Raw genomic sequence first — 20893 nt, 5'->3', positions numbered from 1 at the left:
TACCATACTGTTAATGTTTGGGCCATACGACTATACTGACATGGCATAGGAACTATACTACACTGGGTGATACATTCCTTCAATACAATAAACAAGAAGACTGTAGTTCATGTTCAGTGAATCTCACTTCCACCATCCTGCTGCTATAAATGCTCAAGGAGCTCATTAATCTGAAAACAGTCCCCAACAAATGCCCCTTTTGCTGCAGACTTAACGACACGGACCAGCCGTTTTAAGAAACATGTCGCTCTTTTTACAAGTGAACTCTTTAGACAGTGGCCTTACCTGGTGAGCCTGCTGCTGCTCGGCTGTGTGCCATTTCCACCACCGCAGGTCGAGGAAGGAAACTGCATCTTCAGTGTTGAAGGTTGAGTTTAAGAACCCGTTTGTTCAGAAACCAAAACGTCAAAGTTCTCTTTCACATCCTCTGATCCACAGGTGTTTTCAATTCCCCTGGTGCCCCCTCCCCTTCCAGTCAAGCCAACCAATGGGAAGCATGATTAACCACGAGGAGGGGCCAGGCTACGAGCTCATTGGTGTTAATGGAGAATGAACATGTTGCTCCATAACACCAACGTTCAGTGCTCGTTCATTTAAAATGCATCCTCAGATTCAGCACTTAAAGATGTAGAAAGAAAAGTCTTAAAGAGTCGTCATGAAAACCACCTGTTTTGTTTAATTTCGTAATTGACACACAAAAATAATCTACAAAAGACCAAATTAAGTAACCAGTTAACCACGAAATGTCATTTCTATCCTCCCCGACCCCCAAAGAAAGCACAATTTATAAGATGTCACCCACTGCTCCAGTCACATGACATCACAATGACATCCTGAAGGACCACACGTCGACACTCATGGGTTTACATTTTGGGGGGGGGAAATGTAAGAATAATCACTCGAACACACACAGACCAGCAACGCCCCATCTAAAGTGAGCTACAGAACAATCTTTGGCGCCATTCTCGGTGCAGCTGGTCAGTCAGACGCACATGGAGGAGGAACTAGTCGGGCGAGGACAACGAGAGACTCGGGAAGAACGGTTTTGTTAACAGAGGTATTCAGCAGAGGGAAGGTATCTCTACAGGTGTGTTCAGACAGACAGCAAAGTCAACTTTCAGCATCGTCTCAATTTGTTGACACCAACTGTTACTGTGGGAGTGTGACTGTATCTGCTCGACCTCTGAACTCACAAGAAACTTCTATTTCTCCTTTTTTTTTTAAATCTTTCTACGTTCATAAAGTAGTTTCACTAAGCCACAGGTACGGGTCAGCACAAAGGGGAGGGGAAAAAAGACCCGTTACTCCAGGTTGGGAGTGTTTTTCTCCTTTTCTTTTGCCTTATGTTTTGATGGTTTTATGTGAAGCACTTTGAATTAGCTTGTTGTTGAAATGTGCTATACAAATAAACTTGCCTTGCCTTTACACATCATCCCAAACTGGTTAGCCCCACTGCTAACCCTGTAGCAGATAAACAGGCCAGATTAGCTAATTTAGTTATACAAACGGATACAAACGGTGTATGGCTCCTTCACAATTCGCTGAATCAATTTCAGGTTTTAGTGTTCATATTGGATTTTATTTTGACACAAGCTAATGTGAGTTTGCAGCCATTTTGCAAACAGTTTGTTGACGTTTGTAACTTATTCACCAAGAGGGCGATATTGTCCGTGTCAGAAATCCGTTATTCCCACTTGTGGGATTACTAAAGTAACTGTCTATCGCTGCTCGCAATGACAGTTTGAACAATAGCACGTGAAAGCTGAACAAGTGCAACTTTTTCCACTCAAGTTGAAACCTTTTGCATCTAAATCGCTTCTTTCCGTTGACTTGTGTGCAAACCTCTAAAATTTGCTTTGCATTCTGTCTGAACACACCCAAGAACAGCAGAAGTCTCAAGTGACGTCTACAAACATCTACAACTCCAGAGACGCACCGACAGGTTGAGGAGAGGTTGAAAGCCAAGCGACGACCCGCACTTTTGCATTGAGCGTTTTACAGTCCTGCATAGATCTTTTTCATACGTTTTCAATACAAACTAAGGCGTTGTGTTATATTAAGTTGGATCGAGTTAATAAGCAGAGAAAGTAAATAAAAAAATCTTAACTAAAAAAAACAAATAACCCTAAAACAATTCAAGTAGGCTACAATCTTGACGTTTCTCCCCTCTCGCAGGCGGCTCCTCTCGTCAGAGGAGCCCAAAACTTCTTCAATTCAAGTCTTTTTTCCAGAAAAAGGTCCAGTGTGATTAAACAGCACCAAAAGCACAGCGAGCAAGAGAGGGGCATCAAACTTACACTCGCTCATTGTTGTGAAAAGGGGGTACACATCTTTACCCATCCGTACAGAATAATCTGGAAAGAGATTAACAGTATATTGTGTTTCTTTATGTACATACACGCATTCAAATCAACTTCACTGCTCTCTCTCTCTCTCTCACACACACACACATCATAACATGTTTTTGTCCCTGTGTAAATTACAAATAATTTATCAATATTAATTTAAGCTACTACTTAATAACAGTCATTTGTGGGAGCAGAGGTGACCACAATAAAATGTCTACGGACACGACGATTCCCACATCTGAGACAAAAAGACGAGAAAATAAAACAATCTTTTTTTTTCTTTTTGTACTGCAAGAACACGAGTCCTGTTATTCCACATAAGCTTAAATACAATTTATATCACGTAGCACACTACTCTAATCTGTATCACCACCTCGCTCACACTCATTCCACAGTGATCAAGGTCGGTCATATGTAAACATGTTGACAAAAAAAAATAAGCTGAAACAAAAATAAAAGTGTTCTCGTCATTCACTCCGTCTTGTTCTCATACCCGGTTCAGTAGAAAATACAGTTAAATTAATTCATCGGCGCCACTTGTAGCGAGGACGAACCGATTCTCCTTTAGGTCCGTTTTGAAAAAGAGGCGGTGGAGCCCCGCCCCCTCATACCACGTCACCGTGTCAGTCGATCAAAGTGAAGATTCCTATTGGTGGAGGTGTCCAGGAGGCTGTGATGACACCCTGCTGGGTGTCGGGCCTCCTGTGCTGTTATTGGTCAGTGGGATTTCCTTTTCATGTCTCCACCCTGGCTTTGGTTCGCATCTGAGTAGAGAGGATGGAGATGTTTAACTATGTCGGTATCTGTAAAACACGTTCACTGAACTTCCAACTTTACTCTGTGAACAAAGACGTCCTTCATTATTACAGCGATGAGTAGGACCCCACATCAGTGACATCACTTCTCAAAACAAAGCTTTTATATAACGTAGGCACACTTATTTCAACACGTCTTATCCATTTTATTATTATTGCTTGAATCTTTTATTAATATATATATATATATTTTTTTTTTTGAAGAGCCGGCCCTTTGCTGCATTTGAACCTGCGGTAAGTGTTTGAATGCAGCAGCCTTCATTTTTTGACTATTTTCAAAATACAGATTTTATTTGAGTAATTTCAGTCCCGAAAGGTTTAATCCTGGTCGAACCGCGTAAAGCACTTTGTAACTTAGTTTTGAAAATTGTTGTATAAATAGAGAATATTATTATTATAAACCAAATCCAGCTCCTCACATTTGCAGACTAGTTTGAACACCTGACTCGTGCTCGAGGTTTTACTGTAAATTGAAGGTTTATTTACTGTAAAGCTGCTGAGCATTTCAGTTATTTAAGTTTTTTAAATCTTGGTTATTATCATGACTATACTTTAACATATACACTGATCATTTACTCGATGAATTGTTTGTCCTAGAGGGCAGTAAACCCCACAAGACATTTAGAAACCAAAGATGAAAATATTTAGGTTTGTTGCTGACGGGCAGAATTCAATTGTTCGAGAGAACCATTTTAATCTCAGGGGTTAAATTGAACTTAATGTTGCAGTTTGAGGTTCATCACATGGTGAGCTGGTGCAACAGGAGGAGCTGTGCTTTGAGTCTCGAGATGTAGACGTTCAGATGTTCTTTGATCTGAACCATGAATAATCCAGCTGAGGGTTTTGGTGTAGCTGTTTACAGCTATAGTTACAGTTGAGTTCAGCCGCAGATTAAGCTACATCCATCCATGGTGGACATCAGCATGCAAATGTTTTTAATATTTCATGCAGGTTAGTTGACTGCTGTACATCACAGAAGAAAAACCCAGAATCTTCACCGTGTATTCTGCGATCTACTGAAACAACAATTAATCTGTGAATAACTTCAGAGGCTTTACATGCTAAACACCAAATATACTGAAGCAAGCAGAAAGTTACAAAGCAAACAACACAGCAGCCGAGCAGAGGACGACAGGTCGATTTGACGCAGACAGATGGAGGACGAGGAGGACGAGGAGGAGGAATGCAGATTACCTGAGAAAGCAAGCTGCAAGTGAGGAGGTAGGGCAGCCTGCGACCCTGACTGGAGACTCTTATACAGATCTGAGGAGAGATGGAGGGAAGATGAGATGGCGGGGGAGATGATGCAAAGGAGGGGGGAGGCATGTTAAATGAGAGTCCAGCAATAAAAGAGAGGAGAGGATCAAAGTCAGGTGGCAGCGAGGTACAAAAGGTTGGGATGACAGAGACGGACACAAAGGATGTGGAGAACAAAGGAGGGAGACAGTGGTTTATAAAACAAAATGGAGATCGTGGCGAGAGGGTCACAGCGAGAGATGAGGAGCACAGCAGGCACAGTGGAGGTGCTGCTGGTGTACTTCAGTCAGAGCGCACATTAACATACACAGGGCTGGAATTCAAATTTAAACACGATGAATCAGTAAATTGTTCCCATTTCTCAGTTAATTCCATCGAATCTATCCTGCTTTATTTATACACATATATATTCTCTGTCTGTGTCTCTCTCTCTCAAATCTGCTTCACAGACAGCAGAACAATTTGAGGAAATTTCTATTTTTCTGACAAATGTTGCAGTTGTGATTTAAATGTCTATTTTAAACTCCAGCCCTGTAATGGTCGTCTACATAGTATCAAAGTAAGTTTGTACAGTCAAACGTATTTCTCTATCATAAATAATAAAAAGATACTGTGATTAATTGCTTGTTGTTATGCGTTTATTTTTATTAAATAAGCTACAGCTGACAAAATTTGCAGGCTACAGTTGTAGTTGTATCAGTCGTTCAGTCCTAGCTGAACAAGTGTATTTTTATCTGTATAAATCCCTGCTGAGAGTAAATTCAAGACGCTAACTATTAAAACAAAACAGTACAAAATATAAAAACTTTCAATTTACCTAAATATTAGGGGGAGTAAAAAAATTGTTACTTTAATTACTTAGTTTCTTTAAAAGATACTTTATTACTGGTGATATTCTATATTGTGAAAATACCAGACCAACAATGAATTGATCCAACAAGTGTTGTTTGTCTGATATAGCTTAATCCACTGTGCCATAGAGCTGCAGTGTTGTCCAAAACTATCGAAAGTACATCAATGCGTGATCTGTTCCTTCATTAAGATGGACACAGGCGCTGTAGTTTATGTTGAGTTGATCCCCTCCCACACCGTCCTGCTGCTCGAAATACTCGCTTGTCCACCGTGACCGAAAGTAGTATGCAACAAATGTTTACTCCGGTTTGAGTAAAGTTCGCTAAAAACTACCAGTGCGCAGGTGTTATAGGACATCATGTACGACACTAAAAAAAAATAAACAATTCATTACCTGTTTATTAACGATCTTCACCTTTTCAGAAGAAGTACTGCGAGACCGTCTGATTCACTGATAGTTTTGGTCTTTTTATAGAATTTGTTGACAGAAAACCCTAGTGTATCACCCACATTATCCTTTAAAAAGAATAAAACCGAGAAGTCACTAACTGTCTTTTTGAAAAGGCCAAACACAAGGGGTCAGTACGCCTGAATCATTTTGTCTTTGGGTTGAAATCACAAATGTTGTTCCCTTTTTTTTAAGCAACAAATCACGCGCTCACAAGTTGGGTGTCCACTCACCCATTAGGTCGCTCTGTGCTAGGGTGTATCCTGAGTTGGAGCTGAGGGCTGAGCCCATGCCAGCGATCCCTGGGGCTCCAGAAGGGTTGAAATTGATCAACTGGGGGAACTGGAAGGGCAGCGAGACCGGCACCAGGCCTCCCAACATCCCAAAGCCCAGGGGCAGACCGGAGGCGCTGCCCAGGAGGGAAGTGCCGGCTGTTGATACCTGCAGGAACGAGAAGCAAACAAAGATTGTTCTTCCATTTATTCAGAAATGTAACTCCATTGTCCAAATTAGAGTAAAGCTAAATATGAAAGAACCTGTGAGAGGTGTGACGTTGTGGAGGACGTGGCCAAAGTTCCTGAAGCAGCCCAACCGTTTCCTGGCTTTGAGCTTTGGTTAGCCCCACCCACCACCCTCTGCCTCTGCCCGTGATTGGCAGAGACTGAAGGCGCAGAAGACAGGGGAGTTTTGTCTGGGCGACTGCACACACTTGATATAACTCCCTTGTTGTTGATGGAGTTGTTGTTGATGCTGCTGTTGCTCGTCGTGGACCGAGCTTTCTGGCCTCCAGCGAAACTGAAGTTGCCCTGCGTCTGATTCACCTGCCCGCCGCCCGATACACTGAAGGGGGGGCGAAAAGTTTTGGGCGTTTTGGGGGAGTACTGGTGTTGTTGCTGTTGGCTGGGGATCATTTGATGGGAGAGCGGGTGTGAGGGCGAAGATGCCGGGGAGGGCGACGAGGAGGGAGGTGGGGTGGGGGCAGGAGGCCGAGGGGTGAGCTTGATGATGGGGGAGGAGTTGCTGCTGTGGGAGGACTTGGTGAGGGTGGCCTGCATGGGTGTGATGAAGTTGGCCTGGTGGAGATGATGATGATGATGATGCGTGTGGGATTTACCTTGAGAGGAGTGTGAGGTGTGGGAGGTTGGGGACGGCGAGGAGGCCACCGGGGAGGGAGGGCAGAAGGACTGCAGGCCAGGGTGGGTGCTAGAGTTAGAGCGGGACAGTGAGGAGGGGGAGGAAGAAGGCGCGATGATGCCGCTGCTGCTCACGCTGCCGTTGCTGCTGATGCCGCTGGTTTTGGCACTGCTCTTAGCCAGTCCATGAGGGGCTCCCATAGCTACCAGCATCCCTGCCGGGCTAACAAAGGCCTTCTGATGGGGGGGCAGCAGTGGGGAAGCGGTGGGAGGAGGTCGCTGCTTTGGGGGCGATGGGGACGGGTGTGGATGCATCTTGCCACTCACGCTCATCACCAAGCTTGGCCTGTGATTGGATGATGCCATGGTAACTAGTCTCTGAGTCTGGGTTTGGCCCATGGTGCCAGATCCTTTAATCAGGCCGTAAGGACCAACTGCAGTCCTGGAGGCCAGCGACAGGCCTGCTGCCTGCACACGAGCCAAGGAGGAAACAGCGGGAGACGTGGAAGAGGAGGTAGAAGAGGAGGTTAGTAGCGTTGTTGTTGTTGGCAAGTTCCCAGCAGACGCCAGCGGGGTGGCCTCCACCTTAGAGAAGGAATGCTGCTGCGTTGTGGATGAAATGGAGGCAGAGAGCTGAGAGGCTGAGGGGTAATGAGGGGTGACGGGGGGAGGAGAGGTGGTGGGCATTTGCAGGGGCGGGGGCGACAAGGGACTGTCTGAGAAGCCCAGGCCCTTAGATGCATTGCTGAGGAGGGCCAGTGCGTGGGAGATGGAGTCCAGAGAGGGAGCGCTCAGATCCTCATCCAGTGAGTCTGACAGACAGATGGGCTCCGGGGGCGAGGAAGAGAAGGGGGGCTGGCGGGTGGAGGTCAGAACGGATACGGAGGTGGGCAGAGACGGGATGGAGGTCATCATGAGAGGTGGTTTGTGGATCCAGAGACCCTCCTAAAGACCAGAAGACATGTGATCAGTGTCGGTACCTCAGAGGCAGAAAGAGCCAGGCCTTTATTTCTTTTTTTATTTCCCTGTTTTCCAGTTAATGGAAACTCAAAACACATTATAAAAGAGTCAAAATGGCGACATCGGAGCACAGCAGCAAATCAATCAACAGGACCGTAGTGCTTTAATGTGCAAAAGCTTCAGGAAGTGTTGAGTTCTGTTGACGGCATCTTAACATTGGAGCATCAGGAGAATGGAAAAGAAGAAACTACTTCGAGCTATGAAACATTATTTCCGTTAAACAAGTGAAAGCTGCAGAGCGGTGAGTAGAACAGGACTCTGTGCTGTGGAGATGCACGTATTACTAAATTTAGCATGTGAGCCGTGTTGTATTTTTGAGCTGGCCTTTATTTGTTCATGTCAGCTAAGCCCCTGGCTATTGTTTGAAACCAGCTTTTACACAATAGTTGGAGAATAAAAAAAAAAAAACATATCAAATGAAATGAATACTGAAGAGCGATTCTGTATTCAGAACTGAGCCAACATGATACGAGCAGCCAAGACACATTATGAGGCACCGAGTACAGTATCATGTTGCTGCTTCATGATTAAATGTTGTTTATTGTCATTGTGGGTTTAAAAAAAAAATAAACTGTACGGAAAAATTAAAATTCAGTTTAATATTTTTTAGATATTATACAGTAAATGATCTGAGCTGTCACTCACCTTGGCTTTGGCCTTGGGCCCAGGCACCATTCTCCTCTTGACTCTGAATAACAAAATGCAGGCAAATATTTAGACTTCTCCATTTACAGTTTGCATACAAGCCCAGTCTGTAAGAAAACCCTGTTAGACTGAAGTAGTAGTGTTCTTGAGATAAATATGTCAGTAAATACGTACAGGTTTCCAGTGAGGTGACTGTGAACGGCAAGACTCTCCTTGAGCAGAATCCTAAACAGAGAAAACACAGCAAGGACGAGAGAGCTTGGATCAATGCCAGGCTAGCTTTCTCAAGTAAATCTATACGCACAAAATAGTTAAAAGAACATCACTGTCAGGGATGTAGAGGAAAAGATGTTTCAATTACAACTAATGTGTCAAGTAGGGAAAAACACGGGACACCTGTGCTTCGTCTGTGTACGAGCGACACAAACGTCTGCAGTGATAGTACTGTAGTTGAGCCACACAAAAAATATGGTATGGAAATTCAAGTTAGAAGTGTTTTAAATATGGTAAAAGTAATATTTGTTTCACAATTATGTTTAAGCAAATATGGCTTTGACACTGTGACTTGTGCTGCATGGCTTACGTGTTAATATAAATAGCTTAAAGGTTGGCAAAATGCTAATATCGCACACTTAACATCAAACAATACTATTAGTTTGTTAACATTTTACTTTATTCTCATTTCTCTGCTAATGTGTGCAACATGTTTTAAACAACAGTATTACTCATTCAGTTCTGGTTTGCATGGCTGCATGTACTGAACTATGATCACTGTCCTGTCGCATCAATGTTTTGCCAGATTTGTCTCGTGTATGCTGATTTTGTTGCTGTTGTTTTGGTGTCTTAATGCCGTGTGCCTGTATTTTTTTCATGCCGTCACTTCATTGGTTTTAGAATACCTTACAGTTGAAAGCTGGCCAACATTGGCACATTGACAGAAATGTTGATTAATGAGCGTCGTCGTTACAAATAATGAAATGAACGCAGTCCCGCAAAAAAGGAAAATTCGCTGCTGTTTACAACAAACTGTAGTCTGGTGAATGTATGCACATTTCCCATCGTAAAACAAACTTCTCTGAAAAGAAATACGTAACATAACTAAATGCTAGTTTTACAGTCAACTCCCCTGTTCTCACCAGGGAGAATTTTCAGTAATTGCCTTATCACCATGAAGGAATTTGTTCACGAGCTGTTATGTATAATGGCTATTTGAGCACAACACACACACACAAACACACACACACACACACACACACACACACACACACACACCTGGCCTGCATCCAGCCCTTGGGCCATAGTAGTTTGACCTCATTCTCTAAGAAGGCCTTGAGGTAGTCCTCCACAGACAGAGAGCACTGGTTCTCCATCTCGTAGCAGCTCAGCTTCACTCGCACCAAGCTGCACAGCAGGTTCCTGCACAAACACAAATGTTCAATTCAAAAGGAAATACTTCACTATTAAAATCTAAATTAGGCTGCAGGTGTTTAGCACATAACGACAAAGGAGGCCGTTATTCTTCAGGGAGTCGGAGGTAATCAAAAAACCATTCCTGAAAATGCCGAGGCTGTTACCAAAATGAATGATGATTGAAACTCAGCTGAGCAGAGTCAGTCTCAAGGGTTCTGTAATTACATCAGGACAGTAGTACCGGTACTCAGGGTTTCCACATTCACGCAGGAATACAATGCAGAGCTTTCCTAAGAGACTTTAAAGGGGAACTTCGCACACATCAAAGTCAGTTTGCACATCTTGGGAGAATTCTTCTGCATATGTGAAAAAGGTGATGTCACCGCAGCGTCAAAATAACACGACATCTCTGGTTCTGTTGCATCGATTTGGATATTTTTTCTTGTTTGGTTTTGGAATAATCTCAACTCGGGTGCCGTTTTTTCCCCCTCATTCATTTTCAAAACCCAAATGCCTTATTTTTCACTATCCCAGCCAAATTGAACAATCTTTAAAACCCGTGTCAGATCTGTTGAGTAGATTAGACACAGACGAGGGAGAACAACAGCAAAGATGAAGACAAGAAGGGACAGAGCAGCGAGGACACAAACCTGTAGCATAACAGAGCACACCATCCAGCCAGCTATTCCAGCAGGACAGTCCCGGATCATTACCTGAGCTTGTCATCCCAGGCAAACTTCTTCCGTGGGCCCATCACCCTTTTCCCAGGCTTTTCCTCATCTTCCTCCTCTGAGCCATTCTTATCACCCTCTTCTGACTGCAGCCTGCAGGAAACACACACACACACACACAGTCAGTAACATGTAAACGTACAAGCACACATTCACAAACGGTTTGAATAAACTTTATTGTACAACCTCAATGATTTCTACATTCTCGTAGGTTTATGGCAAGATTTGCTTACTTTGCAACCCTGGCCATGCAGTCCATGTTGTATCTGGCTATTTGCTCTGGCATCACACTACACACCGCTAGCTTCAGCTTCAACAGCGGCGTCCGTAGACGATCATCCTGAGAGAGAGAGAGAGCGAGAGAGAGAGCGAGAGAGAGAGCGAGAGCGAGAGAGGAGAGAGGAGAGAGGAGAGAGGGAGGGAGAGAGAGAGAGAGAGAGAGAAAACATTGGAGGGAGAAAATTGAAGTCAGGAAGGAGAAGAAGAAAGGAAGGAAGAATAAGAGGAAGAAGGGGCATCAACAGAAAGAGTCAAAGGGGGAGAGGGTGGGGGAGTAAGTCGATGTATTTAGTCAACACTGCTACTTTAATGGTCCATGACAAAAGACATTTAAAAGTCAGTTTTCAGTGGCAGTCATCATTGCACTCGTCAGCCGACACTGAGATCCCTGCACGTTAACAACTGAAGCAGAGAAGATGTCGGCGGATTAAAGCTACATGAAAAGGCACAAATAATGTGGAGAAACTAGAGGGTCCGCTTTAAACAGGAGCTCCAACGAAGCAGCTAAAATGCATAGAAATATCGCTGAAACAGATGGTTCGTAGGAAACACTCAGAATATTTAGTTAGTTTGTTGTGAACAATCCCCAAATAATTTTGTGGTCAAAGACAAGCATGTGTGTGCCACAAGGGACCATAGTACATCACTGGTATGAAGCACTACAAATAAAAACAAAGTAGCAGAGGAGGAGAAAAACTACCAACAGATCTCGACAATTTCAAAGATTGTGAGAGACACTTCATTGTTTCTGAATATGGACTACATTAATACTTGCATGTTCCCTGCACAGATACACATCTATATCATCTACAAAATAGTCTCATGTAGAAGTTATTTGGAAACGGCACTTACGATGGCTTATTTCCCCAGACTTTTGATAAGATTTGAAAAATTTTAATAGTTGTTTTTCTTCACGACACAAAATTCTTTATTAAACTTTCAAAAATGACAGCAGCGCACATTTATGTGGCATGTATCATTTACAAGATTATAGTCTGAACGTTTAACAGGGCGACTCTGCTTTGTTATTGGTAGAAGTTGCTGTCAACATTTTTAAAGTTGTGGAGCACTAAAGTTGAATTAGTGTCCAGCTTTTTTTTTGTAACTTTCTGAAAACAACAATCCAACTGCACACCCACTTCACACAGCGATTGGCCAGGTGTGTAAATATGTGAAAGTATGCAAGATCTTAACTTCTCTCTCATCCTCAACAGTTGCTGTCAATTTTCACGTGTACAACATTATGAACGCCTTGAAGAAGGGGCCGTGTGCGCCACGACCACCTTTTAAACAGTCATCACGTATCTCATGATATACGTTATTGTTTGGATTGCAGAGACCGTTGGTCTGCTGCCCTGTGTGGAAACCAGGTAAACAACAAAGAATAAAGACGATCTCTCCTGAAATAATCTGGTTTGTGGGCGTTCTGTGAACGTGAGGAAAACAACATTTTCCCAATGGCTGGCTACACCATATCCTTGTGGGAGGCCTCGATTACTGTACACGGCCTACTTACAGTCCTAAAGAACACTCATATTACCATTGACCAACCAACATCTCTTACTGTCCCACCATTCACAGCAGTCTAGCACCGGCTTCCTCCAGAGCTGAGCCTCACTTACCTGGATGTTGAGACTGAGCTTCTTCAGGCGTTTGAGGAGGGCTTCTTTATTGCACGGCACAAATGCCTCCATGTGCGAGTAGATGCCTAAGCGCACATCGGGAGGCTGCTCCTGGACCTGCAACTCGATGCTGAGGAGGAAAAAGAGGGAGGAAAAGTCACAACTGTGAGGTCATAAAAATCAAGGAAATGAACAGTTATGATGGTGGAGGTTGAAAAGGAAAAAATAAAAAAAACATGATGGGATACAATGACAGAATAAAAGATTGAAGATTGAGGAAGAATAAAGTTGTTGAATGAGGAGAGGATGAACATTAAGTTGAAAAAACAAGAGATTGGAACGGAAAAGAGAGGCATGTCATTAACACAGACAATGAGAGATGGAGAGAAAACAAAACACTTAGAGACAGCAGGAGAGGTAGTGAGGGAAATCTGCAGACAATGAGAGAGAAGCACTGAAGAGGAGGGCGGGTGTGCTGGGATTGGGCTGACGGTGATTTAAAAGCTGTCCTACTCACTCCAGGAGAATGTTATTCATGTCCAAGGTGAAAAATTTCTTCCTGCCCTCTTGATCAAACTGCCGCGAGGCCTGTGGGAGAAAAAGTGGAGTCAGCATTTCCACTGTTCCATACAGTACAGATACATATACATGCGTCTGTGATGCTGTGCCTTTCGGGGACTTTGTACTGACAGAAACACCCAATAGGTTTGGCTTGTTTGCCTCTTCACTTTGGCTGGTGTGAAAGCTGTCAATCAAACTCAAACAATCAAATCACTAGGCGGCAATTCTAGCGCGAGTTAAAAAGACGACTGTTAAATCCACCTGTTGATCGCAGGAGCCGTCAAGGACCTCCTGGTCTGTGTCGGCGATTTAACAACACCATGTCGTGAGCAGAGTGGTAACACCATCAGCAAGTGAGTGCCCAAACTCTCCCTGATCAATCACAAAGTGTGAACTAATGACAACAGCATGTGTTGTGCTTTAGTCCTGCTCCACACAGCAACCTCCTCCTCCGACAGTCAGGTACAACCTCTTTTCTGTGACTTTCTACCTTGACAGTCAGTTGCAGTTGCAGTCTCGACAAACAATGCTCATAATCAGCTATTTCGTTGCACTTGTGTGACCCCCCCCCCTCAGCTAAGAGCAATGAAGAAAAACTCACAAAAAGTACTGCATGATCTGCTGCCTGTTTCACCCACACAGAGCTGATAATGTAGCACAGCAGTCACCAAAACTGTCCCGTTGCTCTGAATAACTTACAGCTCTTGGTTTGTTTGTAAAAAGTCAATCTGAATGCAAAACAGACAAGAACTTAAAGGCCACAATGAACAGATGTTTGCTTGGTTTGGACCAAATGAGTCACTCAAGTGACCTACGGGACGCATCCTTTGATGAATTAAAAGAAATGCTGCTTGCTAAATTTGAATCTCCCAAGCTTTCCCCATATCTCTGTTATCTTTGGAAGCAACAAAAAAAAAAATCAATGGCTTTATTTATTTCTCGGCCTCCCTCCTCCTCCTCACTCTTCTCTTCTTCACCTCTGCATAGTTCACTTGAATCATCCTTTTCACCTGCCTCGCTCTGCCCGTCTTTGCATTTGTTTTCAACATCTAGAAAAACAATTCTCAGCTGGAAATGGACTCTATGGACTTTTTTCAGAGGCAGTGACGCTAACCCTGCTGTTTCAGTACAACGTAAAACCTTTAGGGTTCAGCTTGGAGCCGTGTTTCTCCAAGGCTTTAGAAGAGCCTATTCTCGTTGGACTAAACACTAATAAACGTGTTGTGCCACTTCCTGAGCTTATGGGCACTTGCGTTTCAGCCGCCACACAGACGGGCTATAGTTGACTCACCGCCCGCAGGTCCTCGATGCGTTTAATAAGCGGAGCAGGCAGTCCATCAGGCAGCAGAGGTGGAGAAAACAGTCCACTGGAAGAGCCCAGGCCTCGCCCTTGGCCACTTCCTCCTGCTCCTGCTGCTGCTGCTCCTTTAGAGCCCGGAACACCGACTCCCAGAATGCCATTCTCCCTGGCCGCCACCATGGCATGCTGCTGGTCAGTGTCCAACAAGCTGAAGTCCAGGTCACCTAGGAGATCCTGCAGCTCCTTCTCATTGGCCGAGCCTAGCAGTGACATCACAGCGGGGTCTGAGGTGAGGTCAGCCAGTGACAAGTCGCTGCTGGCTGTGGTGCCCTGCGGATGGGTGGAGTTGGAGGCCAACAGGTGGTTCGTTGAGTTGGTGGACTGTAGCTTGTTAGCCACAACTCCTGCCAAACCGGGGTGAGCCACGCTCGTGTTCCTTTTCCTCATCTCCTCCTTCTCCCGGGTGAAGCGGCGGAGCATGGCTGCCAGGTACAGAGAGTCCTTCATCAGCTTCTTCCTCTTCTTCTTCTCCGGCCGGTGGAGAGTTAGGGCTGTCACTCTGTTGGAGGAAAGCATTGCAGCGCCTGGTTAGCAAAATGCTTACCGGTAATACATGTTTTACATGAATGGCGATACAGGTCCTCAAACTGCATCTGGACTTTGTTTCACGTTGACACAGAGTACGCTTTCATGCACATCCAGGTTTTGATTGTATTCAGGATATGACGTTTGACGAAACCCGTGATTCAATCTGCCTGTTTACATAATTCAGTCAGTATTCCGTTGACTGATAATCTGTGTGCAGTTGTGTATTGATTCGTCAACATCTTAGTCACTAAGAGGAACTGTGTGTTCTGCGGGCTAACCTGCAGGCTGCTATGAAAGATCTAACACACGCCCACACACATATGTAACATCATCTGTTTCATAATGCCACAATAGAAATAGCTGCTACTATTTTTGGAGGTTACTGTCAGCGTGGTGGCATGTTGCAGTATTTGGCCGATCCGAGTGTGGATCATGGAGTGTTTTCTGGCTTGTCACCGCAACGGAGAGCAAGTCACAGTCAGCATCGCTGCCTCATGATAGATGTATGAGAGGATCCGCACAAAAGCACAGGAGCATAATGTCACACCGGGAGGTGGATTATTAGCGCAGTAAAGAGTGGACAAATGCATCATCACATATTCACAGTGGCCCACAAATCTACGGGTGTCCAAATGTCAACTTCTCAAGCATAGGAGAGGATTAAATAACAGCGTCTATGTGACATTTACTTTTAAAATAGCTTGGCTTAATAGTTATGACTCATTCGATTAGGTGGTAGCTTGTCCTAAAAGGGTTATAAGGAAAGTGACGAGACACAAGGCAGCTTGCTCAGCTTCTCATGAGCCATTTTAATAAACAGACCTAAAAATCCCTTCCATGAATCAGTCAAAGTCATCAACTGACATAAGATGACCACAAGTGTAAAGCCAGACAGTAATATTGTATCGTCATGATTCTCACCCTTGTTTAGGTACTCTGTTCTTCTTCAGGTTCTGCTCTTCCAGATTATTCACTTCCTTCTTTTTCCTCTTCTTAATCACCTGCTCCTCGTTGTCATTCGGCTTCTGAAACAAAAGCACACACGCACTCCTTAACGCAAAGAAGCAGAAGACGACAGTGCACAGTCGAAATTAATCAATTCCGTCTGAGGAACGCACACTGTGCGCTCTCTGTGTGTGTGTGTGTGTGTGTGTGTGTGTGTGTGTGTGTGTGTGTGTGTGTGAGCGAAAGAGTGAGCGTGCACCAGTATGTCCTTCAGAGATTTTCCTTGACGTGGTGACGGATAACATCTACAACACGTTTTACTAAACTCAATGAAAACCAAGCTCCTGTTGGGAGGACACTGACGTGCCCGTTCAGATCCTGCCGTGTCATATGTTTCGATAACAACGGGAAGTAAGTTTTTGCAATATTTTTCATCAAAATGAATAGATGCCCCACACCCCTTCTCTAGGAAACCCTGATTTATTTACTCCGGAATAAAGCACGGTTTTGTATTAAAGCTCAGACTTCTTAAAGCCAAATAAAACCATGTATTCGATAACTTCTAAAATACATTACAATTTCCAAGACCGCCATTTGTCCACAGGGTCCAACGTGTTGTTTTGCCTCACTGAACTTTTTTTTCGGGAGGTAGTGCTTTAAAAACAAACCCTGACGTCTACAGCGCAGCGAGCAGCTCTGTGAGGCTGTACTTAGGCACAGCAATGTTCTGAACTAAATGCTAATGCTAGCATGCTACCATGCTCACAATGACAATGCTGGTGTCAAAGGAATAATTCCCCCATAAAATGATCACGTCTACATCAATTACTCATCCCGTGTCACCTTCTTAAAGAAACCTTTGAACCATCTCGATGAATTGAAGCCGCGTTTGACAACAGCAAAACTATGTCAAAACATCTGGTCACAAACTGTCACACATGTGCAGAATAATCCAAGTCTCACTTACCTATTCGTATGCTCACTACTTCCCACACAAATCTTAACTACTTACAATTCTACATTAACTGTCTCACACCGAAGTGTATTAAATAGGAAGCTTTGAGCAAAGCTGCATGTTTGGGAAGTACTTAGCCTGAGACTTGAATTACACTGCCCGAGTTGTGTGAGAGTTTATGTGTAATTGTATACTCTCTCTCTCATAACTCTCTCACAAAGTCAAATAAATTAAATCCAACAAAATAAGCATTTTCCCGGCCTGAAAGTGATTTTGAAAACCCTCGAATAACAGATTCCTTGTGTTCCGTCCTGAACGTGTTAAAGTAGTCTCACCTGGTCCTCCTCTGGCTCCGAGTCGGAGGCCGCTCTGAACTGCAGCGTGCCGGTGTTGATGTAAAATCCCCCCAGCTTTGTGGTCAAAGAGGCAGGAACCAGCTCATCATACTGAGAAAAATAACAATAGAAGACAGTTTGTAGTAAAACATCGCAGTAAATCCTTTTACACAACAAAAGCGGATCCTGTGATAATGTTTCTTGATCATTTAAAAAAAATAAGCCGGTGCTCTTATGTTGGTCAGAGAAAATGGAGGACTTGTTGTGCGCAAAAATAAATAAAATGTCACAGTCCCTCCAGGCCACAGATGAAACACTTTTCCATCACCGAGCATATCAAAACAAAAAGGAGAAGAAAAACAAAAAGGGTCAAACAGGCGCTGCAGAAAAGACAGCTATCAAAACAACAAAAACAAATAGCATATATTCCATACAAAGAGCATGATTATAGCTATTACAGTCAGAGCAACAAACACTGTCAAAGAAAACCAATGACGTCTCCCTGTGTGGACACGAGCAGCACATACGTATTTATGAGTCATGAGGATGATTTTAGACCATAGTCTCAGGTTCGTTGTAAGAAGGGACAAGGGTCTATGTTTAGTAGAGCCACTGAAACATCATGGCAGGAAATAAATATTTAACAGCCGAGGAACAATGTCTACCTCAACACAACAAGAAACGAGAACAGCAGTTCAGGAATGTGACGAGGACGGCGAATTAATCAGCAGATAATACGGGAGAAAAGAGAACAATGCGCAACGTTAGTATTAAGACTGAAGGGAGATATCTGACCAATTAAAAGGGACATTCTCAAAAGAAACTAAACCATAGGTGAATAATCACCTTATTATTAATAAAGTGAGGGGCACTCACAGCTTCGGTGTTGTCGATAAAGGGGTCTGTGTCGTCGTAGCCAAAGCCTATATCAATCAAATCTTGCATTCTGTCCTTCTTCTTCTTCTTCTCCTCTGTGTTACCCTGAAATTTAAAAATAGTATATAATATTAAGTTTGGATTTTGATTCCCATGAAAAATTCCTCACATTTATTCTAATCTAAATCTTAAAATAGCCCCTTTTCAGAGTGAGGATTTAAAAAACGTCCTCGCTTTGTGTTTTTCTGGGTATTTGGTCCTCAGACACGTTGGAGAACTAAAGCCTGACGAATCCATCATGCCCATATAGGCTTCTGATAGATACGTGCTTATTAGCCGATAAGTATCAAGAACAGAGCTCTTGACACTTGAGCTCATCCATAAATGTTTTATTATCTGTGTACGAATTCTTTAAAAACAAACCAACAAAACAGGGATTTCTATCAAAAAATGTTTACGGTTGCCATTAATATAAAAAATAATAATAATAGTATCAGACATTGCATTGTTGTTGGATATTTAAATTCACAGATATCAATATTAGCTGAGATTTTGCTATATAAATGAAATTTACTTGACTATAACAAGTAACTAAATAAAGAAACAAACGGTAATTTAAACCAATATTGAAGCCAATACTATCTTATTGTATATCGTGGTATTGATGATTGTGTGGGTCCATGAGTAACAAGAAGTCGCAGTACAGAAATACCAAAGATATATATATACACGAGGTCATTCAGAAACAGTGGATTGTCCCCCAGAGAGAACTGGCGAGTTGATTATTCAACTGTAAAATGTCCAGCTTATATCTGTGTATGTTTTGTGTTCATCAACAGATACACGATTATCAGAACTCTCAAATATGAATATTGGAATCTGCCTCAAAAATCCCAACATTAGTCAGGGTATAATTCTAACGTGATCAAATTCGAAACACATCAGAATAGAAATAGAATATAATAACTCACATATTTATTGTCAAACTTTTTTGCCAGGGCCTCGACCTGGAGCCGCTCTCTCTCGTTGTCGTTGAAGAGGTCGTTGGGATTGTGAGCTGAAGTCAGACTTGGAGGATTGTTCTTTACCTGGAACAAAAATGATTCATATTATATATTATGAACAGGAATAATTACATATCAGAGCTTTGGTTCAAGTGCCTCTCGCAGTAAGTACTCAACTATAACTAAACCTCAAGGAAAAGAAAAGTCGAATTGGAAAATAGCAAAACTATTAGCATCAAACTTAAATAAATAAATTATGGAAAAACACAATATGCCAAACATGGTGCTTTAATTATACTGTGGTTTTGCCACTCGTATAAAGAATATGATAAACTGGATTATCATTGTCAAAATGAGGAGAGTTTCTCTTTGATCTCTCAGCTCTGACATTTGCCTTGCTCCCTGCTACATCCTGGTACTTCCATCAGCAATGCTCTATCATCCATCTATCACCCGCAGCCAGAGGGCCAAGATGCATGTGGCACTTCCAAGTGCTGTAATGGCTGTGTGTATGGGGCTGTTGCTGGGCAAGTCTGAGTGAACAGGACACAGGTAGCAGCACGAGATGAGCACTATCTATCTCTACATGTTCAAAAGAGAGAGGAGGTCCCTCGACAAGAAGCTAGAATCTGACAGAGCGCAGCAGAAGTTGGATAGCACAGAGTGGACCGGCTGGCTGTGTGGTCAAAAAGACTGCTGCTGTCTTTTGTGTTGAGTCGTACTAATGGTCAGTTTCAACCACGCCGGTCCACGGAAGGACACGGTGCACTTCCCCCTCTCACTTAGCAATGACAAGTCTACACAAACACTTGTCAAAGCAAATAGAATGAACTCCAGCTGTTGTGTCAGCCGGTCTGGTAGTGTTAGTCAAACTGGGAGACATTACCTGGAGGTTTTGGATGAGTTCACCATAATTAAACTCGGCGGAGGAGCGGTCGTCGGGCTCCGGTAGGGTCAGGTTGAGCCGCACCGTCGCCCTCGTCTCGGCTCCAGCCTTCTCCCTGTCGCCGTCGCTGGCAGCACCCCCTGCCCCGGTCGCTGCCTCGACCTCCCCGGTTCCACCGAAGTTGAAGTCGGCCTCATCCTCCAGCCGGCGTTTCCTAGAATCCGCGGCGGCTCCAGCTGCGAAGGCCGAGAGGGTGACAAATTGCACTTTTCTCGGTTCGGCCATTTGGATGAGCTGCCTGCCTGAACCTCGCTCCGGACAGACAGCGGCAGCGAGGAGAAGAGCTACTTCGCGAAACTACTCCAAATTGGGGGATTGAAGAAGGTTTCGCGAAGCTCCGACGGCTGCTCAGTGCCTACACGGGTGTGTGGGCCTCCTCCGCACCATACGAAATGAACTCCATGGGTTGAGACGGTCGGGGAAAAGTTGTTTCTACGGCAGCTACTTGCATCCTCAATTTGCTATGGGGACGAGACATTCACAGGAGCCATCTTGGGTTTTGGGAGTAAATAAAATATCAGAAGAGAGGGGTCGATGCGCCTGCGCGTACGCACAGAACGGAAGCATCGCGTCACGTCCAATCACCGCGTGCCCCGATCCTAAGCCCGCCTCTGTCACAACTGGCGACAATAACAACACTGTTAGTACTATCATGACCTTTATAAAGTGTCTGGGTGATGGACAGGCTGTGGAAAATGCACACCACATGCTGCGTGTATTCAAATATCGATTAACTGATCTCAATTTAACAATTGACGGCTTTCAGTGGTAGCTTTTCTTTCTGTCTATTCGGGGAAATGCTGAATTGTGCATTTTTCTACAA

The 20893-nt window shown here is 43.7% G+C and overlaps 1 protein-coding gene across 2 annotated transcripts; it reads right to left on the bottom strand.

The window, feature by feature from the left end:
* Positions 1-735: 735 nt before the first annotated feature.
* On the bottom strand, positions 736-20527 carry ubn2a (ubinuclein 2a). 2 transcript variants are annotated; one of them, XM_079278155.1, is made up of 17 exons: positions 20011-20527; positions 19092-19208; positions 18121-18225; positions 17245-17355; positions 15931-16034; positions 14413-14980; positions 13078-13148; positions 12561-12690; positions 10893-10999; positions 10642-10752; positions 9791-9934; positions 8693-8743; positions 8519-8561; positions 6257-7798; positions 5954-6161; positions 4358-4426; positions 736-3112 (listed from the first exon to the last, which is right to left on the bottom strand). In XM_079278155.1, exons 1-17 carry the CDS (start codon positions 20293-20295, stop codon positions 3066-3068), a joined length of 3813 nt encoding a protein of 1270 aa, XP_079134281.1. In that variant the 5' UTR covers positions 20296-20527; the 3' UTR covers positions 736-3065. The 2 variants fall into 2 exon arrangements, with proteins under 2 accessions (XP_079134281.1, XP_079134282.1); XM_079278156.1 differs by lacking the exon at positions 18121-18225.
* Positions 20528-20893: the final 366 nt, after the last annotated feature.

This window comes from Melanostigma gelatinosum (assembly GCF_949748355.1).
Source record: "Melanostigma gelatinosum genome assembly, chromosome: 11".
Classification (NCBI taxonomy): Eukaryota; Metazoa; Chordata; class Actinopteri; order Perciformes; family Zoarcidae; genus Melanostigma; species Melanostigma gelatinosum.
Note: the sequence above shows the minus strand (reverse complement) of the source record. Positions and strands in the feature narration are given on the sequence as shown.